The 25,168-nt window shown below is 39.8% G+C and overlaps 1 protein-coding gene across 3 annotated transcripts in view; it reads right to left on the reverse strand.

The window, feature by feature from the left end:
• Positions 1 to 4,632: 4,632 nt before the first annotated feature.
• The window catches only part of LOC135472470 (myophilin-like), a 36,209-nt gene continuing 15,673 nt past the window's right edge, over positions 4,633 to 25,168 (reverse strand). Inside the window, exons 1-6 of one of the 3 annotated variants that reach the window (XM_064751988.1) lie at positions 17,921 to 18,208; positions 8,041 to 8,108; positions 7,807 to 7,881; positions 6,989 to 7,059; positions 6,484 to 6,688; positions 4,633 to 5,543 (exon numbers count right to left, since the gene is read on the reverse strand). In XM_064751988.1, the coding sequence (XP_064608058.1) occupies positions 5,361 to 5,543; positions 6,484 to 6,688; positions 6,989 to 7,059; positions 7,807 to 7,881; positions 8,041 to 8,091 (585 nt within the window). In that variant the 5' untranslated portion in view covers positions 8,092 to 8,108; positions 17,921 to 18,208 and the 3' untranslated portion in view covers positions 4,633 to 5,360. Of the gene's footprint in view, positions 5,544 to 6,483; positions 6,689 to 6,988; positions 7,060 to 7,806; positions 7,882 to 8,040; positions 8,109 to 17,920; positions 18,209 to 25,168 lie in introns of those variants that run through there. The other 2 variants (XM_064751987.1, XM_064751986.1) reach the window with 2 other exon arrangements.

Here is a 25,168-nt window from a genome sequence, read left to right on the forward strand (position 1 = left end):
TCATTTCTGATATCCTGAAGTTTTTGATCTGATGCGTGAACGGCAAAAGTCTGTTCTGCTCCACGTTTCTCATTCACAATCTTCATTTAGTATTATATACGTAAAATGTGTGCTATACAAGGTTTTAAAAAAGAAGAACGCGATTTTATTTTGATGGTTGTATTTTTAAACCAAAATTATTATGTCTGTCAGTGTCGATTTAGTTTTATTGAAATTATAACGAGGAGTATTAGTGAACATGTACTTAAGTAGCACGAGTATATATGTACTTTTACATATACGCAATCATTCTGCCGTGGTTTGTTAACATACGCCATGGTTCTTCAAAGACAATTCATTCCATATATTTCTGAAAATAGAGCTTTTATAATCAAATATATACGTATTCGTAAACCGGTTTACATTTTGCAATTTCCTAGGTCTCGATATCGTTTTGTATTGGACTGACCCATATTTTATATACGCATAAATGCATGTTTTTAGCTAGGTTATGTAGAGAAACCATTGGTATAATACAAAGAACGAAATTGTGAAGTGTAATACTTTATGTTTTCGTAAAAAATCCGGAGTCACTTTTAGTATTAACCATTTGTCGGGCGGAAATGTTTCTTGGGCGCGCACGCGCTATCAAAGAAGTAATCTGTTATATTTGACAGAAAGTCTGTTGTCTGACACCACAATGTACTGTGGTATTGCAGTACATCATTCTGTTAAATATTGCACACGTATTAAACTGTAATAGGATATTATGTTGAATATGACAGTATTATGTTATAATAACAGAATATATTCTAAGTTCAATTAGGAGGTTGGTTTCTTCTTGACTACAGCGTAAAACACTAATTAAACAAATAAATAAATAAATAACTAAAATATCATCATTTAGACAACAGACTTTCTGTTATAAAATGAACCGATTGTTTTTAATGGTATAGTACTCTCTGCTTCCCACAGGCTTGTGGCACAGTGTAGACTCATGATAAGTGCTTGCAATATGTCAAATAAGATGTTATTGTCGTGTTGGATTTAAGTATTTCTCTTTTTTTAAGTATTAGTTTTTGAACTATAACTAAGTTAGTACCAAGTTAAATATGCGCAGAAGAGATCCCCTTTTCCAGGAAAGCTATATACCAACACGGTGGTAAGATTTTTTGATATTGCGTGCTAGTGCATCTCATGTATTCACGTTCAAAGGTGAGAGAATGTCTGTATCATATTAGATGCCTGCAAAGAACAGTGAATGTGACCAGGTTATCAGCGGTACTGGTTCTCCTTGTATTGGTATACCCCCACATTCATTGGCCAGAAACATCAAAATAGCAGTATTAGGAACGTCACTAAATTACCGTGTGATCAAATTAGTTGGAAAAGAAAATATGTATCTCATTTAATAAGTATATGATGAATGACTTTGCGTTCATCGAATCTGATTTGTTTTTAGTTAAGGTACATGCAATAAATACATTATATTTCATAACAGTTCATTGTTTTTTTTTTTGTCCTGTCTTGATCAGAATGCAGAATTCCTTTAGACGTGAGTGTATGGAATGGTTTCAGCTTGAAAAATTAAGTTGAAAGCTATCCTTTTGTGCAAACCAAAAAAAAGCTCCTAATGTCCAGTCATGTTGAAAAGTGTAAGCGGGACTTGGTTCAGTGAATAAGGAGCGCGATCCCGAACCACAAGGCCAACGGTATGTGGGTTCAATCCCGGGATTGGACTAGGAAATTTGTAGATAACAAGTCACAATCGACAAGAAAAAAACCATCTAGTGCGTAAAAACATATATTTATATAAGCATTATTGCTTAAAATTCACTGTTTGATTGTAACCATGATTCCTCTACATGTCGCCTCGATGTCTCTTTTAGACGTTTTAAGTTGGTTAAAATCGTTTGAGACCAAGTTATACTGCCAACAATGTGGCCAACAGTTTCAGTGCGTCAATGGAGGGTTTGAGAGGCGTTGGTATGAATGGGAGACAACTCTGAGTAAGCAGGTTAAAGAAATCTCTGCAAGAGCCGATTGGTTCGTTTCCTTAGGGTTTAAGGGTACACAAGCGCATTGATTTCCCTTACTATTTATGTAGATTTATAAACATCAATGCAAAGAAAACATATCCCAAAACTTTCGAGTGATACCATGCCATTCAACCATGTGCAGCTTGTACTCTTCAACTATTGCAACCGCATGTGAAGTCATAGCATTTTGTTACCTTGGTAAAAGTCCATGTATGGGTATAGTGAACCTAGGCAAAGTTTTATATAAAAAAACACAAAATCCTGATATGTTCTAACTAGATGCAACAAGAATAACATAAACATTTACAGTGTAGCCTATCATTGCCCGTGAGGAAGTATTACTCAATCAGAGCCAGACGAAATCCACGACCATCCGCAGGTCGCCGTGAGACGTTCCGACGTACGATCGGAGAGGAAGCCAGCATGGCTTGAACTCAAAGTGACCGTATTAGTGAGGCTCCTGTGTCATTGCGCTTCGCCGGCACGCTAACCACCTCGACCACCTCGTCCCCTCCTGCGACAAATAATACCAACATCTAAAGTGCAGGCAACTATACGGTGCTGTTTACGCCCCGATAGCACAGTTGGTAGAGCGTTCAATTCGGGAGCAATAGATCCAGAGTTAATTCTGAGTCGGGTCACACCTAAGACTTAAAACGAGGGAGTTGTAGCTCTCTCGCTTGGCGTTCAGCATTAAGGGGATAGTGCAACGACTAGTTGACCAGTATAGGCCTACTGGCTCGGGCAGGGCGCCTTACTTGCCTTGGTTAAGTCGTCTCAGTGAAGCATCACTAGATAAAAGAGCGGTGGAAATCAGTCCTGCAACAAAGAGGCTCATAACATTCACTCTAAGGACTCCTTCGTGGTTATTTGACTGAAAAATTGTTAAGTACAACGTTAAACCCCAAGCACTCACTCACTCATTCATTTCACGGGCAAACCTGCTTTTAATAAAGAATAGCTTAAGACTCGGGACATCGAGAACAAAAGGTCCACCGTCAACTTTATAAACTCCCTTGAAGTATTTGTGGAAATTAAGAGCTCCATCCCTGAATTAAGGTTTCAGAGTTCGGTAAAGTTCCTCTTTCTATTACAGTGGACTAACAGAGATGAGTGTACCTTTGTTTTCACCCGGATGTGGATATACCCAGCCCTTAACGTTACCCTGTTCAACATTACAACGTCCCTCATTACCTAATGTCCCCCGCACAGATCGGAAACGTCAGTCTATTCTGATAGGCTTACAGACCTTGTTATGTATTGTAGAGCAGCCCATGTAGAAGAACACGTGCACTCATTTTTCCGTTTTTTCTCCCTTGCGTGATGTTGAGACAAAATAGATTTCCTCGAGATTACCCTTCATTTAACAGTATTATTTTTAGAGATTATGTTTTCTGGACATATCACCTATGCTAGTAGTAAAATTTTGCGGAGACCTCTCCGCCCCATGTGGCCAGCATCGCAGCGAAGAAACTGACTACATTTTCAGTTACTGGAATTAAAACGTTTACCTGAAGATCTTAAGCCTCTTCCAGCCTGGCTCAGAAGGCTCGGGAGAGATTTTAAACACAGAACAGTTAAGGGCAGGCGGAACCAAATCGTGTGGACATGCATTATCGAAGAAAAGGACAAATCCAATCGACCTAAGGAAAATCACTGAAAGACGTATCTAGAACACACCTCAACAGTGATTTACAACCTTAAGATGATTTAGTAGAAATATTTGGTGAAGAGTAACTCTCACTTTGTCTATTCTGATCAACAATGCATCATCTTATGGAGAAGGGGGGGGGACATCACGTTACTGTATGGGCAAATTAGTACCTTTTTAATGCAGTCTAATTACCACTATGCCTGCAAATTTGCAATTACATCTACTGCGAGTAATAAAATTATTGTTTAACACAGCCTTTTACTCGATATTTGATCGTACTGAAGAATGTTTCACTTATACGACAAGGGCCAGCATTAAGGTGGGTGGAAACCGGACAGAGCCCGCGGGAAACCCACGACTCCATTCTTTTAAGCAAATTCTTCTGACATACTATAATATTCATACTACTCCAAGTCAGTCAAGTTCAAATATTTGACGAATGTAACGTTTGCACCCCATCATGGTCTGGAGTTTCAAGTATGGGCCAGAGTACGGAGGTAGCTGTTGAATCGTCATGGATTGTCAATGGCTCCTGACGCTAAATTTTTATACATGGCTAACCTCGCATGTGCCATTCTCTACGCTCGCTTTTCATCACTGCCATCATTAGACAGGTTTGATCTTTCGACTGGTGCGACACACGTGGGATTGTACAGGCGGACCAATAATCAACAGTCATCAATAATAAAGCTGTCCATGTCCAATGGAATCACGTTGTGGATACTTTAGATGAAAGGAAATATCGAATGTTAATAAAACCAAAGATTGGAAATTGTTTGTGTTTTTTTTTTTCACCTCAGTTTCTGCCTCATCAACTTGACCAACAAAGGTTTCCATACCAAATTTGCTATAGTGCGACCATGTTGTACCGTATAGTGTGGAGAGCGGCGCATGCGCTGTGACGAATAAGTTCTTTTAACCTGACTAAACCACAACAAAAAATAAGTAAACACAGTTCACTAGGAAACTAACTTTCGTGACTGGGTATCATTTATTTCAACCTTATTTGTTATTATGCGTAACAAACAATTTTGGTCCCACTTACTGGCCTCTGCAACTAGAGAACATAAGTTAACCATGACATACTATAATATACACACTAACAAGAAACAAGAAACTTGATAAAAGGTATGAAGAAAATAGATAGAAATTAGGAAGGTATACTTAATGATAATTCCATGAAATACCATACGAAACTTTGGAAGAAGAAAAACATTAAAATTAGTCATGTTTTGCCAACCATCAAAAGGAAAAAACCCTCTAAGATCGGAATGTAAAAAATGCTTGCAAACAATACCAAGGAATATGTAATTTTTTCATTCTAAAACTCTGAAAATATAAACGAATTCAATTGTTCTTCTTATTGCAACTTTAAATAGCATTGGTTTTGAATATCCTAAGCTTGACATTCATGTCTATAAACGCAGGCTCTGTCAACAGTGAAGCAGTCTAAGGCCTGTGGGAAGAACATCCTTACTTGCGCAGAACGTTGACGTCACATATCATTTTTACACCCTGGCGTAAAAATTCTTTGGATGTAGTCAGACAATGAACGAGATAAACATAGGTATTTAGTACAAACTACCTCGGGAACAATGAAGAAACAGTGGCAAGCAAATAAGTCGACACTTTAGTCTACAGTTTAGCTGTTTACTCCTGAATAATGGAGAGTGGGGGGAGGGGAGTTCTCAGTCAATGATCATGCGCTGTTTGCCAAACGTCATCCCTTTCTGGCTTGCAACTTGGTTTGTTCCCATCTGTAATCCAATAACACCCTCTCCTGCCTTCATCTGCTCTTCTGTGAAGTGACGGACATTGGCATCAGACTCCTTGGGGCCAATTGTTGGTCCATTGAATCCCTTTGTTCTAGCCTGTCAAATAGAAATCAACAGAAATCGTGAGTGCAAGTGACAATTCGCAATAAAAGTGATATCCCGCGTACTGCTTCGAGTCGTGTTACACTGACCCCTTGTTAAGTTGTTGGCTCATGATAAAGGCAGGAAGTCCCAGTTAAAAGACTGGAAGCCCCTGTTAGGAGATAGGAACCCCATGTTAAAATACAGGATGTCAAAAGATTGTCCGGCCGACTGATTTATTTATTTATTTATTTGATTGGTGTTTTACGCCGTACTCAAGAATATTTCACTTACGACGGCGGCCAGCATTATGGTGGGAGGAAACCGGACAGAGCCCGGACGAAACCCACAACCATCCGCAGGTTGCAGGCAGACCTTCCTACGTACGGTCGAAGAGGAAGCCAGCATGAGCTGGACTTGAACTCATAGTGAGAGGCTCCTGGGTCATTACCCTGCGCTAACCATCTAAGCCACGGCCGACTGATTGCTTGATTGACAGACAGGGCGATCGAGTCATACAGCTGCTTAGTCTAAAGACTTAGACTAACACTAACCACTTTATACGGGATAAACAGCGGAAACCGAGAATAATCTATACGTTCCAATGACAGATTTACACTTCTTCTTTCATTGCAAACGTCTAAATAATTCTTACTTCTAATCTCAACAAATTCAACGAGGAGACAAAATGTATGCCTTATCTTGACTGATACTTTGATGAATGAGACAAAGTCAAATTTAATTGTCAGGAAAAATCGAATACAGTGCAAAGATGAAACTATTTATATTCGGTAAAGATCTTAGCTTTGAAACTTACTGGTATGAACGTATTGTGATGTAACTCGTACCTTGTCATGACAAATGATTATTATGTGCTTACATCGAAGCTGACGAGAATTCTTAATCGTCAGTAGTATAATTCATCAGTCATTAGCGTGACATTCTGAACACTTACTTTTCTTCCTAATGCCTGGATGGTGTTGACAACTTGATGCATGTTCTGTCCTTCAAATAAATCCACCGTCTGGAAGAGATCCGTTTTCACCAAACCGTAATTCTCACAAGCTGTCAAAAAGTTGCCGATGTTTTCCATCAGTTTGAAAGCCATTTTGCCCTCGTTGATTTTCTTGATACTTCCTGGTTGTAACTTGTTCATCAACCTGTAACCAAACGCGTATTTAGCATGACACACCAATGTCAATTCTTGCATGAACTGGGGCACACCAGCATTGCAAATGGTTATACCGCAACGATAAATTGCTTTTAATCACGGTGGTTTAACAACAAGCGAGAAATCTCTTTTCAAAAAAAAGAGGAGCACACTTTCTTTTAAAACAAGTTAAAACAAAATCAATTCATTTTGTATCAGATTTTATATGAAAAGCATGAAGTCTGAAATAAGTCTGAAAGGCAGTTACATGATCCTATAGAGCCAGAACACAAAGATGCTTATTACATACTTGCATAAAATAATGCCATCTTTAAGGACTTTTTGTAAACCATCGGCACCCAGGGATCCTCCCCCTTGACTCTGAAAAACAAATTACAATTATAACGTGGTCACATGAATGTGTTAGTAGCAAAGGTGTGCATGACAGTTCTGCGTCATGTTATCGCTCAACAGAACCACAAGTTTTGCAACTACAGTCACTACAGACGACACTTCGATACAACAAGATCTCCATTAAAAATATAAATAAGTTGTATGAAAACCATTGTATGAAAAGAGTTATATTAATGGAGTATGATAGTCACCATCTGCTTTTCTATATACGCGTGTTCGCATGAAGTTTAAAACAAAAGCTTTCTCTGTCTGCAGCAAGTCGAATAAATTATATATGAAGATGCTGTATGAAATGAAAATTCGAGCCATAGCTTTGCTTTGCCGAGTGAAAGCTTTTTAATATCAATGATAAGATGGGAAAAGCATTGATGACCACAACAATATCCAGTATGTACATCCCTCATGGCGAGGCAGGGGTCTGTTTCAAAAAGCGAATTGGGGTTTTAGTTTAAAACGATAACTCAGATTACACTCTCCAATAGACCTACACGGGATAGCTGATAACGTCTGACACCTTTGAGTCTGTGCTGTGGTAGTACCATTTCAGCCAAATTTTGCGCATCCAGCTTCACATTACTTTTGTTCTGTAAAGAAGATTAAGGCTTTGGACCAAAATGGTGTCGTGAAACAGGCCACTTTCCAGACAATGCCTCTTCTATTCCAACGACCTTCCCAGATGGTAGTCATTGTGAATGATCTAACCGTTGGACTTACCAACTTCTCTCCAGTGACAGCTTCAATCCAGCCAACGACTTCCTGTTCAACATTCTCGTCATATTTGCCAGCCATCTGAAACAATGCCATATGTAAACATGAACAATGATAACAATATTCACAGTGATTTTGCAACAAAAAAGGCACTTTCAACCGTTAGCCCCTAAGCGGTATATTGGTTAACTTTTACATACAATTTATTCACTCAGGAATAACAATATACAGTATTCTCACCTTCCTTTGCAGTTCGCCGCTGAGGCCATATCCACTTGGTCTGTTAGCCATTTTTTTTATTACTTTGTCTAAAATAAAACCAGAAAAACATCACGTCAATAAATGTACCTTATGTTAAAATATTAACATCCGTAATGGCTGACTCTGTGTTGCATGTGCTGGTTTCCCTTCTATCGACTATTTTCATGTACTTCACTAGACACTTGTAATAATGACGGCATTTCGTTCTGTCTGGTTTGGCTCACCAACCTGTCACACCAGTTAGACACTAGCCTAAAGCCGTGACAGTCTCGTTTTATGTTCACTAAGCAGTTCAAAGTGTCAGCCTATTGGCTTGACAATTCGCATTAATGCCCACGAAACAGTCCACGACATTAGCTGAATGGTATGGTAGTCTCCCTTGGTGATTCACAAAGCAGTCCAAGACACTAGCCTAACTGCTTCACGGTAACCTTAACGTTCATTAAGCAATCTGAAACACTAGCCACAATGGCAATCCAAATGCCAACACGCATTAGTTTAGGCATGCAACTGATAAAAGTATAACAAATGCGTAATTAAAACGGCAATGTAAGATGTAGTAGTGGAATGAGTAAAGAAAGGTAGTCTTCACCCTTACATCGAGTCGTGGCCGAGAATCCCAAACTAGGGACAGGCAAAACATAGAAGTTACTCCACTGGAAAATAACCCATAATCTGTAGCCAAAAGAAAGCCTTCACATTACCTGATTCTCTGTATCTATGAGGTGCTTAGTACGGCAAAAACTTAAAGAAGGCAGCTGAAGCACACACTATCTACAGATTCAGCCCAGGTAAAATCCAGGTGAGCTTGCAAAATCACCCACTCACTCCTGTCAAATGTCTTACCCTTGACCTTTCGCAGTTTAGCACCAGATACCGGGCCAGAGCTAACCCAACAATTACCTGCCTACCCTAACAAGGATTCACCCTTAACCTTACAAGACGTACTTTCCAGAAAATAGTTACTAAAATGAAAAGAGAAGGTGCAGCGCATTCCATGGATTTGGACAAAAGCCACTTCCATCAGGTAGTAGCTTGCATGTAAAACGTCTAAAGTGATAACAGTTGTTCTGTCTTCTTTAAAAAGATCTTCTTAATCTTGTAGTTGCCAGTATGTAAACTGCCCTCATTTCTAATCGTCTCGGTATATACTGACCATATTCACGACAAATTTCACGACAATCTCCACGACAATCTCCACGACAATCTTAATGACGCAATACATTAATAAGAGAATAAGAAACCTTCTACACAAACTATTCACAAAGTTTCGTAAGTGAAATTTCTCGGAACATTTTTTTTTACAAATTACTTTCAAACTGATGTTTAGAAAACACTCGTTAAAGAAGCTTTCAGAGCGTTGGCATATAAATATTTCTTCCAATCATCAATTCACTGTGAGTAATGTATGTTTCACAGCTATAAAAATGCACATAAGACGTCCCGGTATCGTATCGCACTGCCGGCTTACAAAAGAAGCCAATACAGACTGAGCAAGTGATCTGCTCATCGGTCGTGAATAAATATCCTCGTTCTCTCATTCGTTTGTTTCAGGTATGGGCCGATCGTATGTTTTCTTATTTACTTATTTATTTTTTTTATTTATTTATTTGATGGGTGTTTTCCGCCGTACTCATGAATATTTCACTTACACGGCGGCGGCTAGCATTATGGTGGGAGGAAACCGGGCAGAGTTCGAGGGAAACCCACGACCATCCCCACGTTGCTGGAAGACCTTCCACTTACGGCCGCGATTGTATGAATCCATTTACAAACCCTTGTAAACAGTTCCGGAACAAGATAAGGTCCTACAGGAGAAGAGGTGAAACAAGAGTTTAACCTAAACAGTATAAGTTAATCCGGGTTTCAGGAAATACATGTATAAGGTTTTGGTTTAAATGCATACATGTACTACGACCGGAATCTGTTCTACTTCTGATACGATGAAGTGCTAAATACAGAATTCGAAGGGTTTATTATGTTAGTCGGTAGACCCTCTGCGAACAGTGAACAGGACGAAATAACAAGACGTGTATGGTTGGTTTCCATCTATTTTTTAGCCTTTCTTCATACGAATAAATATCTGAATAGCTTTAGTAGATCATGCATGGGTTGTAAAAGTAGTTTCTACTCAATCGCGTCTCTATGAGGACACAAGATACAGGGCATTTATCAGTTTTCTGATGAGCATTCCTCGTGTTGTTACCATGATTACCAACGCTGACGTCACATCGCACCATCCCAGCGCGTGACGGAACTATACTAACAGTTCCCGAGTAAACTGTCACTAGTTGCTCGTCGGCTCGGCAGATAATTGACTATAAGGTAAAGCAAATAGCCAGTTTCAGTCAGGGACGTAGTGTGGATTTAGCAAGGCTGGGATAGCTGCAGACATCACCACATAATACACACAGCTCTATACGCTTCACCGAAGCACAATCCCATACGAATATAACCATACCAATCTAAGACTCTCGTAAATGAATTGAGGTCTTAGTAAACAGATCTGTCATATTTAAATATTTGATTAAAATGCATGCAACTGGATATACCCTTATTCCCTGGTCGCAGGTGTCCGACGAATCTTAACTGCAAGTCTTACATCCCTAATCTTGAGAGTGTGAAGTTCTATATATAGGCCCAGCCAACACTTGCTAACATCACTGTAGTTCACTGGCGCAACAATCAGTAGAGAGGGGTTTATAGGTAGCAAAGGCCTTCAGAAAGTGACTTTTTTGAAGCAAATATCAGTAACTGTTGTTCTGTCGCCTGCTTGTTCAAAGCTTTCTCATCATTCCGTACTATGTTAAAACTGTATCTCTAAGTCGAAATGTGCCGTCTCAAGATTGATTATTACAACTGTCAAATATGATAATTGTCAAATATGCCAACTGTCAAAAATGACAATTGTCAAATGTGCCAATTGCCAAATATGCCTATTGTCAAATATGCCAATTGTGAAATGTCATATTTAAGGTCAAATAAATGCCCCACTGTCACACCCTAGCATACCATTTCTGAAAAATATCCGGTTTATGCATGGAGCGAAAATCACCAGAAAAGCAAACATTCGTATTCCAGGATACAGAATTCTAAGAAATCTCAAGTTTCGGAGGTAAACATCATGAAAAGAAGCAATTACAATACAGAGTCATACGTAATTCTGGGAAGCCTCCAGTTTATCAAGTGAATGTCTTCAAAAGAGCAAACAGCCCGAAAGCCCAGCACACAGAATTAAACATAACAACAACATGTCGCATGGTTATACGTTTGACATTCAGCGTTTTACATGGCAGCCATGTTTTTTTTTTTTGCAAAAAGCAAACAGGCATCCCTTTCCTTGTCACGCGTAATGTGTACTTGTCGCCCTCACGGTTTATGTGGGTCATCTAAACAATCTTCTATTTCAGATTAAATCAGTATCTAGTGATAAATCACTGAACTTTTTTCGAATTTTCCGGGAAAGTTGTCAATCAAACCAGGCAGGGATTTTAACAATATTATAAGTTCCAAACAATAAAGATTTCATTTCATACGCCTATTTGGTTCCGCGATGTCCAAAATGTCGGTGAGTCAGTATTTATTGAAGCCTGGCTGGCCTGTCCAGAGAGTTCAGCACCATTAACATTTGATAACTCATCGGTTTCTAATACTGATGTGGCAACAGTGACTCATTCCTACGGGAGCAGCTGGCTATCACAGAAAGCTGTCTAAGACAAGGCGCCTCAATGCTAAGGCTGGTCCAGCAACGTTCTTCCTGTCAGATTTGCGCAAACCCTTGATTTGTAGATCTAAAGCATGGGCCTTCCCTATCGAGTTATAAATATAGCTTTTGAAACAGTAATGAAGAAAGAGGGATGAAACGATATATCTGTTTTATACCAGGCACGCAGGCTATGAAGTATTGGATTTGATATATACGGCTCCATGCAGCGACAACTTATATCCATCATTTCTGCTCCACACCACTTCTTTATCACCGGTTTGCATGTTTCTGTCTAACTGAACTGTTAAACTATTTCAATCCTATCATAATAATTAGCTTGAATTCATTGTTAAGAGAGCCAGCCGCTGTTGTTGCCAAGAAAACTCTCGTTTCTCTCGTCGCACCGTCTCACAATATACAAATCGAACTGCATATTTCACCTAATTTCAGGGTAGCAAACTATTCACTGGGAAATTCCCCTGTACAGAACAAAACCCTGATGTATATACGCCTTATTTTATAAATTTGGCTGCAGGTAACGTTACAATCTAAACTAACTACATCTACCAAACCTTTATGCCTGTCACGAAAGTAACACATGCTTGAGCAATTATTTGCCTGGCCTCCATTCAACACCGTGGCTGATTTTAGGTTATCTACAGTCTGGGTGAGAAACACACAAGGCAAAGATGTCCGAGTCATACGAATATAACTATGGCGAGGCATGCAGCATTATGAATTAAAGACTGTATACCATGAACTATGGCGTGGGAAACTGTGCCAGGAAGCATTGCCATGATGCATACTAAAGACACTTTCTAAAAAATAATTCATTCTGACCAGATTTGAACAGGTCCATCGAGTATCAATAGTATCTTATATTAGTACTCGGTATACAACCCCTATGAATTCTGTCGAGAGTAAAATAAAGGAAAGGAAACCGTTTTAGACAGAAAATGGCTTAGGTTATATAGCTACATTTGTATGAAATGACTGGTCATGTATTCTTCCTATGTCAAACAAAGCTTTACCTATGCTCTCGATTTCAGCCCAGTTTCCAATCATGAGTGAGACATCGTTTCTTACAAGTGCATAAGTTTGTACTTCCTCTGATATGCTTCCACGTACACAACTGCCCGATATATAAGAGACGTCTTTTCCTTTTAATGTTATCAAATGTTTAACTTTACCCAGCAATACATGGGCGGACAATTTAACGCAATATTGACGAAAAGCAAATAATTATGGCATATGGATGGAGATTAATACTGTAACACAACAAAACAACCTAAACCCACAAGGTCACAATTTAAATCAGCAGTAATATACACAGACCTCATATATGGTCAAAGGCAAAAGTGCATCCACATGATGTCAGCTACACTTTAAGACAACTGTAGATTCGAAAACTTTGAATAGACTAAATGGTTTAAAATAAGAAATAATCCCCCATAAATAATGAAGACAGGCTTGTATATTAGTGATATACGACCAGCATCACAATAAAGCCTGATACTTAGCTCAGTTCACCCAAAAAGAAACCTGGTGTCACTTAATAAGGAAACTAGAATTGTGAGAGTTAATTACAATTAGCCACAATGTCCTCGGGAGAAAAATAGATTTCCTTAACTAGTCCATCAACAAAGTGTTATGAACGATGAAACTTATAATACACTTTCAGCCTTCTCAGTCTATCATGTAATAAAAACAAGCATTTTGGGCTTAATCGAAAGACACGTATGAAGCGGCCATTAAAGAAATCTTTAAAACAGTGGGGAAGTGATAGACCCACCAAGAAATGAATTCTCCCTTAGTATAATGTTATTACCTCTCGCTTCAGTCGCGCTTAACGAAGATCGTATGTGGCTTTTCTGACCTTGGTGCAAGTGCACTCGCCGGTCATACGTACCTGCATAGACCTTTATCTATTATTGTGGACTGCACATCAGCGTGAACGGCATACAATGGAATAATGACAAGGTCAACCCGATCTATGCTTGACCACACTTTGACCTTGCCTATTATATCAATAAAAGCAAGTACTTAATGCCCGTGGCCTAGCTGTGGTGGTCAGCGTATAAAGAGGCCATTCAATTAAGAGGGTCCGAACTTCCTTTTAACATAGGACTACATTAACTTTCACCAATTCACGATTTAAAAGCTAAAACACCAGGTGGCTTAATTGTGGACATGTGAATACACCAGATAGTGCAGACAGCATGGGACTTCTCAATTAAGCTGCTTTTATAGAAATTTGACTGATATGTATCTTAACACATTTCTGCCCTAAATTAGGCCTCCTACATCACATTGTTGATTAAACGAACCATGTTTTCCGATTAAGTATCAAACATATGTATTAGTAATACAGAGACGATAACTAACATATGTACTAGTAATACAGAGACGATAACAAACATATGTACTAGTAATACAGAGACGATAACAAACATATGTACTAGTAATACAGAGAAAATAACAAACATATGTACTAGTAATACAGAGAAAATAACAAACATATGTACTAGTAATACAGAGACAATAACAAACTTTCATATTTATTTTGAACGTATTTGGTCAACTTAAGCATATTAACCAACTACCAAACCTCATTTTGACACAGCTTATCAAGTCTAATTTTTCTTTTTGTCGATGTATAGTTTATATTTAAAGCAAGTGATAAGGCAACATGACACAGAGAACATCACGAAAATTCGATTTCAGATTTACTTCAGTTAAGTTCTTGCGTCATTGTTTCTGGCAATGGCATGGCGTAATCATGTATATATGTAAATTAACTATCCCCATATTTGATATTTGGTGGATTTTTTTATATGATCTGGACGAGGAGTTCAGCTCAGAAACAATCACATTCCATCAGACAATTGACTTCCGGTCTGAAGTAAACGGTGGGTTATAGACAGCAGACAGGAGGATGTTGACATAATGGCGGAGGGAACGCCCGGTTGTCTCTCGTGTACAGCGGTTGAACCGGCATTAACGAATCAAAACTGTCATTTCCTCGCAATCATGCAATGAAGTGGATATAGGAACGTTTAGGACTGTCAGATAAAAAGCTGCCCTTTCTAAATTGACCTGTTCAGCCTTGTCATTTAGCTCTTTTAAGCCATGAATGTTCCACTATAGATCACATGCAGAGGATAGTCTCTAGGGTAACTGCAAATACAAACCACTGGGTATTGAAATGTGAAACCTTTCTCCACTAAGGCAATTCGGGTCCAAGCTATGCGGTATATAGTGACCATTCCTGTCTTTGCGATGACTTTATTTTATTAATTTGATTGGAGTTTTACGCCGTACTCAAGAATATTCCACTTGTACGACGGCGGGCAGCATTGTGATCGGAGGAAACCAAGTAGAGTTCGGGGGATGCCCACGACCATCTTTGCAATGACGATTTGTGGACTACCTGGTAACTCATTTATTATAAAAGAGAAAAACGCATGTTCAAGTCACCACTGCACTGGGAGAGACTCCCCATGAAGGCCTGTGTTTAACGTCAGCCGTATATATATCAAGCTGCAACTCTTTACTACGATCGAATGCTCCTGCATATATGAGGAAATTAAAAAGGCACATGCCAGGCAATTCAATACCGCGGTGAATTAGGTCATGATACTTATAGAGGATATAACTGTATAGGTTGTGTGGCAATCTGTAACATGTGCAAATGTGTATGTACGAGTCGATCATATCAATACAATAGGGCTTCAAGTCTGGAGAGCTAGAGCTTTCTGTACTGCAAGATATGGTTAATGTAATCCATGAAGAGATCGAAACGGCTGGCATGTATATCACTGAATGCCTCCAAAAGTTTGTTTCTCTTCATGCTAATGTCAGTTCTTAGAGAACACACAGGTATACACAAATGTGAACAGCATGTGGACTACCTGGTAACTCGGTGGTTTATACGAAAAGAAAACGTCTGAATTTATAAGTAACAACATCATTTCTTAGGAAAAGCACACTCTTTACAGCCTTTGTATCAGTTTAAAGCGTAATTCGAGTTGATTGTGGCTTGCTTTGAATAAGAAAGGTAAACTGATTTGATTAATTTATCTTTCATTATTAATAGCGTACTAGCTCATGTGCCGACCATCGAAACCTAATGAGCAACTGAATAAAAATGTCCGCCGTCAAGAATTTTCATCACCTGAAATTAAACAGCCTTTATCTGACTGGTTCAGCTATTCCGTTCTAGTAGTAACAATCGTATTTGCGTTACATATGAAAGCAACAGCTATTCTTTTCCTTTTCTTTTAATGACTTGTAACAGCATTCCCTTCTCATTGCAAATCATTTCACTGGTGACAGGCCTGACACATCGCTCCTGTTCAACATATTACAAACCCTCAGACAGTAGAGGCCACAACTGTCCCCACACTTCACGCATCTGACGTACATACAGAACGTGCTGGAACTGTCAACATCCCCGGCTTGCAAACCCCGCATTAGGGATGGTTAAAAAAGTACAAAAGAGTTTGTTGAACGCAGTGAACCGGTTTCACATTATGAGTACCCCCATTTCCTGTGAATGAGTCAAGCTTTGAAAGCTTTCCGATCACACGTGTTCCAACTGATCCCACCTAACCTATTCTGTTTTCAATCAGGACGAGTCCATATTGTATAGGGATGAATATACCAACAAAAAGTATGCAACAGCTTTTCCCGCCAATGGCTCTGGTGACAATATTGGTTATAAAGGTTATAGGCACTTCTGCTTCACCGCCTCGCCCTTCGTATACACAACCACACCAACAACAATGACTCAGTTCCGCATGGTAACTAGCGGGTGTGATTTATGAACCTTCAGAACGAGGAATATTAACACTTTACTTGTGATATTTTACACCTAATGGCACTTATATGCCACCCCTTATTGCCATCGGAGTGTAAATGACAATAGAAGCAGCTATTTATTTGGAAATGAATAGTTTTGCAGTTTGGGCGCGTCGTATACATGTAAACTCTAGCCCTTGTGGTTTTACACCCGACCGCCTCACTTATATAAAAGCATACATTCCAATCCAGATTTATAACATGTTATCGTATACACATAAGTAACATGTATAAAGGATAGGACTGCATGCAGTGTGACTTTAACACTTCGACATGAAAATCAAAATGAAACTTTACCGATTGATTGAATGATGCCATTTATCCAGAATCAAAGTTCTTAAAAAAGTTAAACGATCTGATTTATGTTAACTCAGTCATATAACTTAAAAAGCTTCGAAACACGGATTACTGGTCGAAAATATAATGTTTGCCATATTCATCAAAAAACATTTATACAAATATGACGAGGTCGTAACAAATTACACTGCAATGATGAATCTATATCTGATGAACAAAATAATAAAACAGAAACTGGGCACAGTTCGAGTTAATCAGTTTCTTATAGCAAGTCTTATATATATACATCACGTACACATTATACGTCTATAAGTGAACAGCAAATTTCTCCAGATGGCTTTATTCCACTGAAGATTAATCTACTGAAGAAGAACATCCGTCAACAGGAAAAGTGTACTTCAACCTGTTATTCCCCACAGATCTCCTAACCAATGGTACGGTCTAATCGGGGATATATGCTCACCCATGGTAACGGACCATGCCATTATCAAACGTAGGGGGTATTCAAACCTGCGATGCACTTTTTTAGTCAATAACCTGTGGACGACTGATGTGCATTCTCATTTATGACAGAGTTATTTCCTTCTCACAACAATTTACCATCGTACATGCCGTATTGGCGGCTGCACAACACTACTTAACTCATGTTTGAAGATCGAAGCTAGTCAAAGTGCGTGAACCGATCTGCTGCAATCCGGCCACTGTGTATTGATTGTAAATCCATATTTAACGATCACCATACAATGCACAGCTATAGACGGTCGGTGAGCAGAACATATCTGACTATATAACCACTGATAGCATTTCGTCACAGATGCTTTGGTTTTAGCTGACAGCCCAACCCTAAAAGCAAATCAAGATATACTGCCAGTCCACGTAAAATAGGGCAGAATATAGATCCGTGAGCCCAGATAAAGTTCAAGTTTCAAAATCATCATACAACCACTTTTTCGCGACTATAATGCGCCGATCTATGACACGTGTTATAATATTTACCTGTCGGCTTACCTGTATACAACAGAGACAAATTCTAGAGTGATGTCAGAAGTGGCAGTTGAATTGCCCTCAGTGTAAACCTCCGATATGTCCAGTGAGAGCTGACACAGTCTGAAGACTTAGGTACAGACAGAGCGCCGGACAGCAGTAGTCTGGGTATAGAGCTGACTGGTGTGACGACACAGAGCGGGATATACGCGAGCGTTATAGGGCGGTACCACTTTAGCGTTAGACTTTAGCGGAGGTCCCCAACAAGGTCAGATTTCTGCCGGCAGCTATACGTCACCGCCAAAGGAATGTTATTTGCCGCTGCGACAGGCCCTGTGTGTATGTGGATAAAGCCTGTCCTACATGTGCCTATATATAGGCAAATGTTCAACTTGGCGAAGAAAGGAAAAAAAGGGGGAGAAGTCAGTATTTCCTGCGCGTGAATCATCGAGGGCTGCGCCAGCCATTAACAGCTATATAGTACACAATCTGGATCGTCTCATTATAACACAGCTATTGTTTTATACGACTGGTTCATATGTGGGAAGAGTCCAGGTGTCGGTGAAGTCACAAGTGTTATGTATGCAAAGTGTCCGTTAGTTACCCACGTATACTGTGTATGGAAGTTAGAAGTTGGAATATTTACTGAGTGGTAAACTGATACAATCATCAACGTGTGATTGTAACTTGTAAAAAGTTCACGTACCGCAATTAATACAAACTGCGTTGCGCGATGACATCATACGTGTGATCTGACTTATTTGCTTTTATTTGCTATTATTGCACGTTCGCCTTGGTTCATATTAGCAAACTGACGTATCGTATGTGTAGACATTGTGGGTATGTATTTAAATTTTGAAAGAAAGCTCACGCGCCAAGTGTCTGTTATGCTTTACATGTTTACAAAAAATAAGGAGTGGGAACAAAAAAGTTCATTGTTTTGTAAACTCGAATCTTGGGGGAAGCACAAGCACTGGTTTTCAGAACAGGCATAGTTTGTAAACGAGACTTAAAAAAACTCCTTGATCACAATATTGTATGCTGTACGTCATATTAATAATAACCCGTGCACAGGTCAGTGAGTCTTTAAAGGGATATATTTTAACAGAAATTCAATGTGGTACAATAAATTAAACTTGTTTTGATACAGTTTCAGGCTTCGCTATCATCTTACATGCATGGTCTGATTCTTTGACGCTTTAACCGCGTGTAGCACCAAACACCGCGGCTCGTACTAGCTTATGTAGCATTAAGTGCCTGCATGTACAGTGCTCATATGGAAATAAGTGATTCTCTGGTGCTCATGTAGCGTTACGAGTTGTTTTCTTGCCAAAACAGCAATAAGGGCATTTGCCGTACCCATGACGCAAGTGACTCTCCCGTACCAATTGCCTCTGCCGTACTCGTATGGTGCAAAGTGCCTCCTTTATACTCAGTAGCACCAAATCTCCGGTATTTATGTAACACTATAATTGCTCTTCCAGCACTCGTGTAGCGCCAAGTTTCTCTGCTGTAATGATTTGACGCCAAGTGCCTCTCTCATACTTATGTGGCGCTAATTGCTTTTCCCATATTTGTAGCACAAATTAACTACTCATGTAGTGCCAAGTGATGTCCCGTATTCATAGACCACCAAAATCTCCAGTATTTATGCAGCCGTATAATTACCTCCGACAGCACTCATGTAGCGCCAAATTTCTCCCTCGTAATGATGTGACGCCAAGTGCCTCTCTCGTATTTGTGTAGCGCCAATTGCTTTTCCCATACTCATTGTAGCACCAATTAAGTACCTCCCCAGTATAGTACCAAGTGCCTCTCCCGTACGAAAGTAGCACCAAAACCTCTCCCGTACGAATGTAGCGCCAAATTTCTCTGTTGTACAATGTGACCCCAAGTGCCTCTCTCGTACTATATTCATGTAGCGAAAAATGCCCCTGTCGTATTCATGTAACGACAAGCGCATCTCCGGAACTCACGTAGCGCAAAATACACCTCTCGTACTCTTGTAGTGCCCCCCCCCCCCTCCCCATATTTACGAAGCGCCAATTGCTTCTCCCGTACTCATGTGAACGCAAAGACCCTGCGACCCTTATATGTATTTTGCACGATTGATTTGTCGCACATATAAACAACTCATATGTAGAACCAAATGCCACTCGTGTCCCTTACGTCTTGAGGTACATCATTTTTATTTTTTTTATTTTTTCTTAAGAAAAGCGGTACTATCCAGTGAAGCCTTATACTACATTATAGTGCAGGCTAACAGTACTTTTTAGTGTAGCCCGACACTACGGTTTGGTTTAGGGGCCTTAGGTAACCTATAACCTAAGAATGCATATGTTCCCGATATAGTCACGAGAAACACTTGGCGTGGCCATATATCGACCCACGCGCTCTTAAACGCATTTGCATGTTGACAGTCTCACTCTCACTCACTTGCGCCCTCTAGATGTCTCCCACACCTCCATCGATTGTGGCCGAATGCCTCTCACTCACTTGCACCCACTAGATGCCTCCCACACCTCCATCGATTGTGGCCGAATGCCTCTCACTCACTTGCACCCACTAGATGCCTCCCACATAACCATCCCTAATGGCCGAATGCCTCTCACTCACTTTCATCCACTAGATGCCTCCCACACCTCCATCGATAGTGGCCGAATGCCTCTCACTCACTTGCACCCACTAGATGCCTCCCACACCTCCATCGATTGTGGCCGAATGCCTCTCACTCACTTTCATCCACTAGATGCCTCCCACACCTCCATCGATTGTGGCCGAATGCCTCTCACTCACTTGCACCCACCAGATGCCTCCCATACCTCCATCGATTGTGGCCGAATGCCTCTCACTCACTTTCATCCACTAGATGCCTCCCACACCTCCATCGATTGTGGCCGAATGCCTCTCACTCACTTACCTCCACTAGATGACTCCCACACTTCCATCCATTGTAGCCGAATGCCGTTCACTCACTTACACACTTTAGATACCTCTCACGCATCTATCCAGTGTGACCGGCCCCGATAGCATGGTTGGTAGAGCGTCCGTTTCGGGAGCGGTAGATTCAGGGTCAATCTTGGGTCGTCAAACCTAAGACCTTAAAAGAGGAAGTTGTACCTTCTTCGCTTCGCGTTCAGCATGAAGGGGATAGTGCAACGACTGGTTCAGTGTAAATGGCTTGTGCGGTGCGGCTTACTTGCCTTCGGTAAGGCGTCTCAGTGAAGCAGCACTAGATATAAGAGCGGTGGAAATTTGTCCTGCAACAAGGAGGCACATTACATGCACTCTAAGGATTCCTTCGTCGTCATAATTGTTCAGTATGATGTTAAACTTCAAGCACGCACTCTCTCATTCGCTCCATCCATTGTCGCCGATTGACTCTCAGGCACTAGCAATAACCAGATGCCTCCCACACATCCATCCATTTTAGAAAACTGCCCCTCATACATACTTGCATGCCTCTCATACGCACTTGCATGCAATCAAAAAATTAATCTGTTCATTTAAACAGAAAATCTTGCCTGAGTGACGCTAGATAATATTTCTTATTGCAGCGTATTGTTCTGATAAATATCACACAGATATTCTATTAATTCAGCATACAGATTCCATTAAACTAACAAGATATGTTGAATATGACAGAATAATATGATAATATTATAATAATAGAAAACATTCTAGAATCACTCAGACAACAGACTTTCTGTTAATGTTGAGATATTATTAAATGCATGTGGCGTTCTCATCCATAAGCATCAGGGTACCCTACCGCGCACCCAATTGTGAACTCATGCCTCCCTTTGCGTGTCCTAAAAGCCGTTCACACTCAGTCACTTTGTCTCGAGCGCAACACCATTATATTCACTAACCAGAAGCCTTTCACACATTAATGTGGCGGTTGCTTCTCAATAATTAATCTCGAGTGCTATTTCTTGGTTTACATTTTCCAAATTTCTTTGAGTACCCTTTTGAGACTTATTTCTTCAATATCTTATACAGACTTACTTTTCGAGTGCCCCATGTAGACTCACTATCCAATGCCTTACAGACCCGATCATTTTTTGGGTGCCTTCCACAGCCTAATTTCTCTTGTCCCACGCAGGCACATTTTCTTTGATTCCATATATTAGACTCATTTTATCTAGTGCGTTGAAAACTCATTTCTCGAGTGCCTTGCAGATTCGAATAGAAGGTGGATATTACGTCAATCAGTTCACGCCAGTTTTCTTATTATCCTGGTAGAAACCTCCGTGGCCGGGGTAGTTAGCGTGGCCAGCGCGGGCGCAATGGCCCACGACTCTGGTTCCAGTGCGATCGCTGTGGACTTCAGTCCAGCTCATGCTGGTTTCCTTTCCGACCGTACTTGGGAAGGTCTTCCAGGGAACCTAAGGATGGTTGTGGGTTTCCCCTTGGGCTCTGCCCGGTTGCCTCCCACCATAATGCTGGCCGCCGTCGTATAAGAGAAATATTCTTGAGTACGGTGTAAAACACTAATCAAAATGATATAACCCGGGTAACAGTTTCATATTATATGTGTATATATGGAACAAACAAATTTTATTACCTTTATATATAGCTGGAAGTTCCGGCACACAGACTGTAACTCATTGATATAATGTCACACACCTCATTTATTTTAAGTGAAAAGTTGTCTTTACTCAAATATGTTTCAACTAATATATGGTATTATGCAGATGGCCTTTAAATATTATGATTACGAGATGATGGAGGTAGGGAGAATTGTAAAACTATACAGTGCAGTTTAATAAACAAGTAATGATTAACAAATCAGTTATCAGATCATTATTATGCAAATTATGTAAATAAAATTCTATGGCCTATGACTCCTGCATGTTGCATACGCACGTTATACTTGAAACACCAGGACATCCTGTTACATGCATGTTATACCTCAAACATTGAAACGTTCTGTTACCTAAATGTTATACCTCAAACATCGAACGTTCTGTTACATACACGTTACCTTAAAACATCGGACGTTCTGTTACATACACTTTATACCTGAAACATCGGAACGTTCTTTTACATGCACGTTATACCTGAAACATAGGAAGGTCCTGTTACATACACATTATACCTGAAACATCGGAAACGACCATTTACATACACGTTATACCTGAAACATCAGACTTTCTGTTACATACTCGTTATACCTGAAACATGGGACTTTCTGTTACATACTCGTTATACCGGAAGCATCGGAACGTTCCGTTAAATACACGGTTATACCTGAAACATCAGAACGTTCATTTACAAACACGTTATACTTGAAACATAGGACGTTCTGTAACGTGCACGTTATACCTGAAACATCGGAACGTCCTTTTACTTACACATTATACCTGAAACATCGGAACGTTCTGTTACATACACGTTATACCTGAAACGTCGGAACGTCCTATTACATACACGATGTACCTAAAATATCAGAACGTGCATTTACATACACGTTATACTTGAAAACATCGGACGTCCTTTTACTTACACATTATACCTGAAACATCGGAACGTTCTTTTACATACACGTTATACCTGAAACGTCGGAACGTCCTATTACATAGACGATATACCTAAAAATATCAGAAAGTTCTGTTGCATACACGTTATACCTGAAACATCGGACGTTCTGTTACATATACGTTATACCTGAAACATCGGAATGCCCTGTTACATAGACGATATACCTAAAAATATCAGAAAGTTCTGTTGCATACACGTTATACCTGAAACAGCGGACGTTCTGTTACATACACGTTATACCTGAAATATCAGAAAGTCCTGTTACAAATTCGTTATAAACTTGAAACATCGGAACCTTCTGGTACATACAGGTTATACTTGAAACTTCAGAAATTCCTGTTACATATTCGTTGTACACTTGAAACATCTGTTAACACCGACTTCACCGATACTGCATCGCTCTGTTTAAGGCTTTGATCGATCTTTTCGTTTATAAAAATACTTTCATCCTGGGGCTGAAGGTGCATAATTTTCAGAAATAAGTTCTCGCAAATATTTCGGTAAATCAATTTTGCATTAAGGTGACCTATGATTTGCTCTGTACCAGAATTCTAGATGAAGATTGACACTAGGTGCGCTGTAAGTGCTGATTTAACTGTAGTCAGTAACACTTTCTTTACCTATATATTCGTATATACACCAATGCAAACTGGGCTTTGTATATATTGGATAATGCCCAGGCACTGCATACCGTCAATATATAAAATATAGTCATAATGGTGCTATAACACCAAAGGAAACAATTTATGGTACACCGCTGGAAGATTATGAGGGCTTCATAATAACACGGGAAGCCCGAAACACTTACCAACGTGAAACAGTCTGTCAGCAGCCTGCGGATGATCGTGGGTTGCCACCGGGATCTGCCCAGTTTCATCTAATCGTATCATGCTGGCCGGCGTCGTATATACATGTATGTATATGTGAAATATTCTTTAGAACGACGTAAAACACCAATCGAATACATAAATACTAATACATAAATACTCAGTAGTTGTCATTACAGTCATATTTAGGCCTACTAGCCGCTCTCTACACACAGACTTCCTGATCTGAATTGAAGGTTTGTTCTCTCTTCGACTTCTTTCAAGACGGGGCATCAGGTGCGTTAAAGGCAAGTGTGACACATACATGTACTTCAGATCGGATTAACGATCAGCCGGGAGACTTGACTACTTCTGACTGGTGAGATTACGATATAAGTATATATAGGCTGTATATATGTTTTTATGTTGCCTCCAGTATGCCGCTCAAATGTACAGTGCAGCACACCTATACCAAACCTACATGTATTTGTTTAATCAGAATAGGCCTACTTTGTATATATCCACAAAGTAGCTGGAGAAAAATCGATAACATGGGGAAACTTGGATGAGAAGAAAAGCATAAACGGTTCATTCACGTGTGGTTACAACATATATACGTTATATATAATATTATGTTTGAGAAAGCGCGGTTATTGTCGACTGCTTCTCGTTTTTTTCACCCAGGAAATACCAATGGACATTTATTTGCCTCAAATAAATAAAGTTGCCAGTTATAATTTACAAAATTACTCTGGGAAGGAAAAAAAATTCACCCAGGGTAAAAAAAATGTCGTACTACTTGAAACTATTAAAATAAAATCAACTGGTGTGATCAATGAATGTTGAAAATGCGCAGTGATATCGGCTGTGCTTTTGCGTAATGTAAGGAATGTGACTTTGTTTACGGCAG

Source organism: Liolophura sinensis, chromosome 8 (genome assembly GCF_032854445.1).
Source record: "Liolophura sinensis isolate JHLJ2023 chromosome 8, CUHK_Ljap_v2, whole genome shotgun sequence".
Taxonomy (NCBI): Eukaryota; Metazoa; Mollusca; class Polyplacophora; order Chitonida; family Chitonidae; genus Liolophura; species Liolophura sinensis.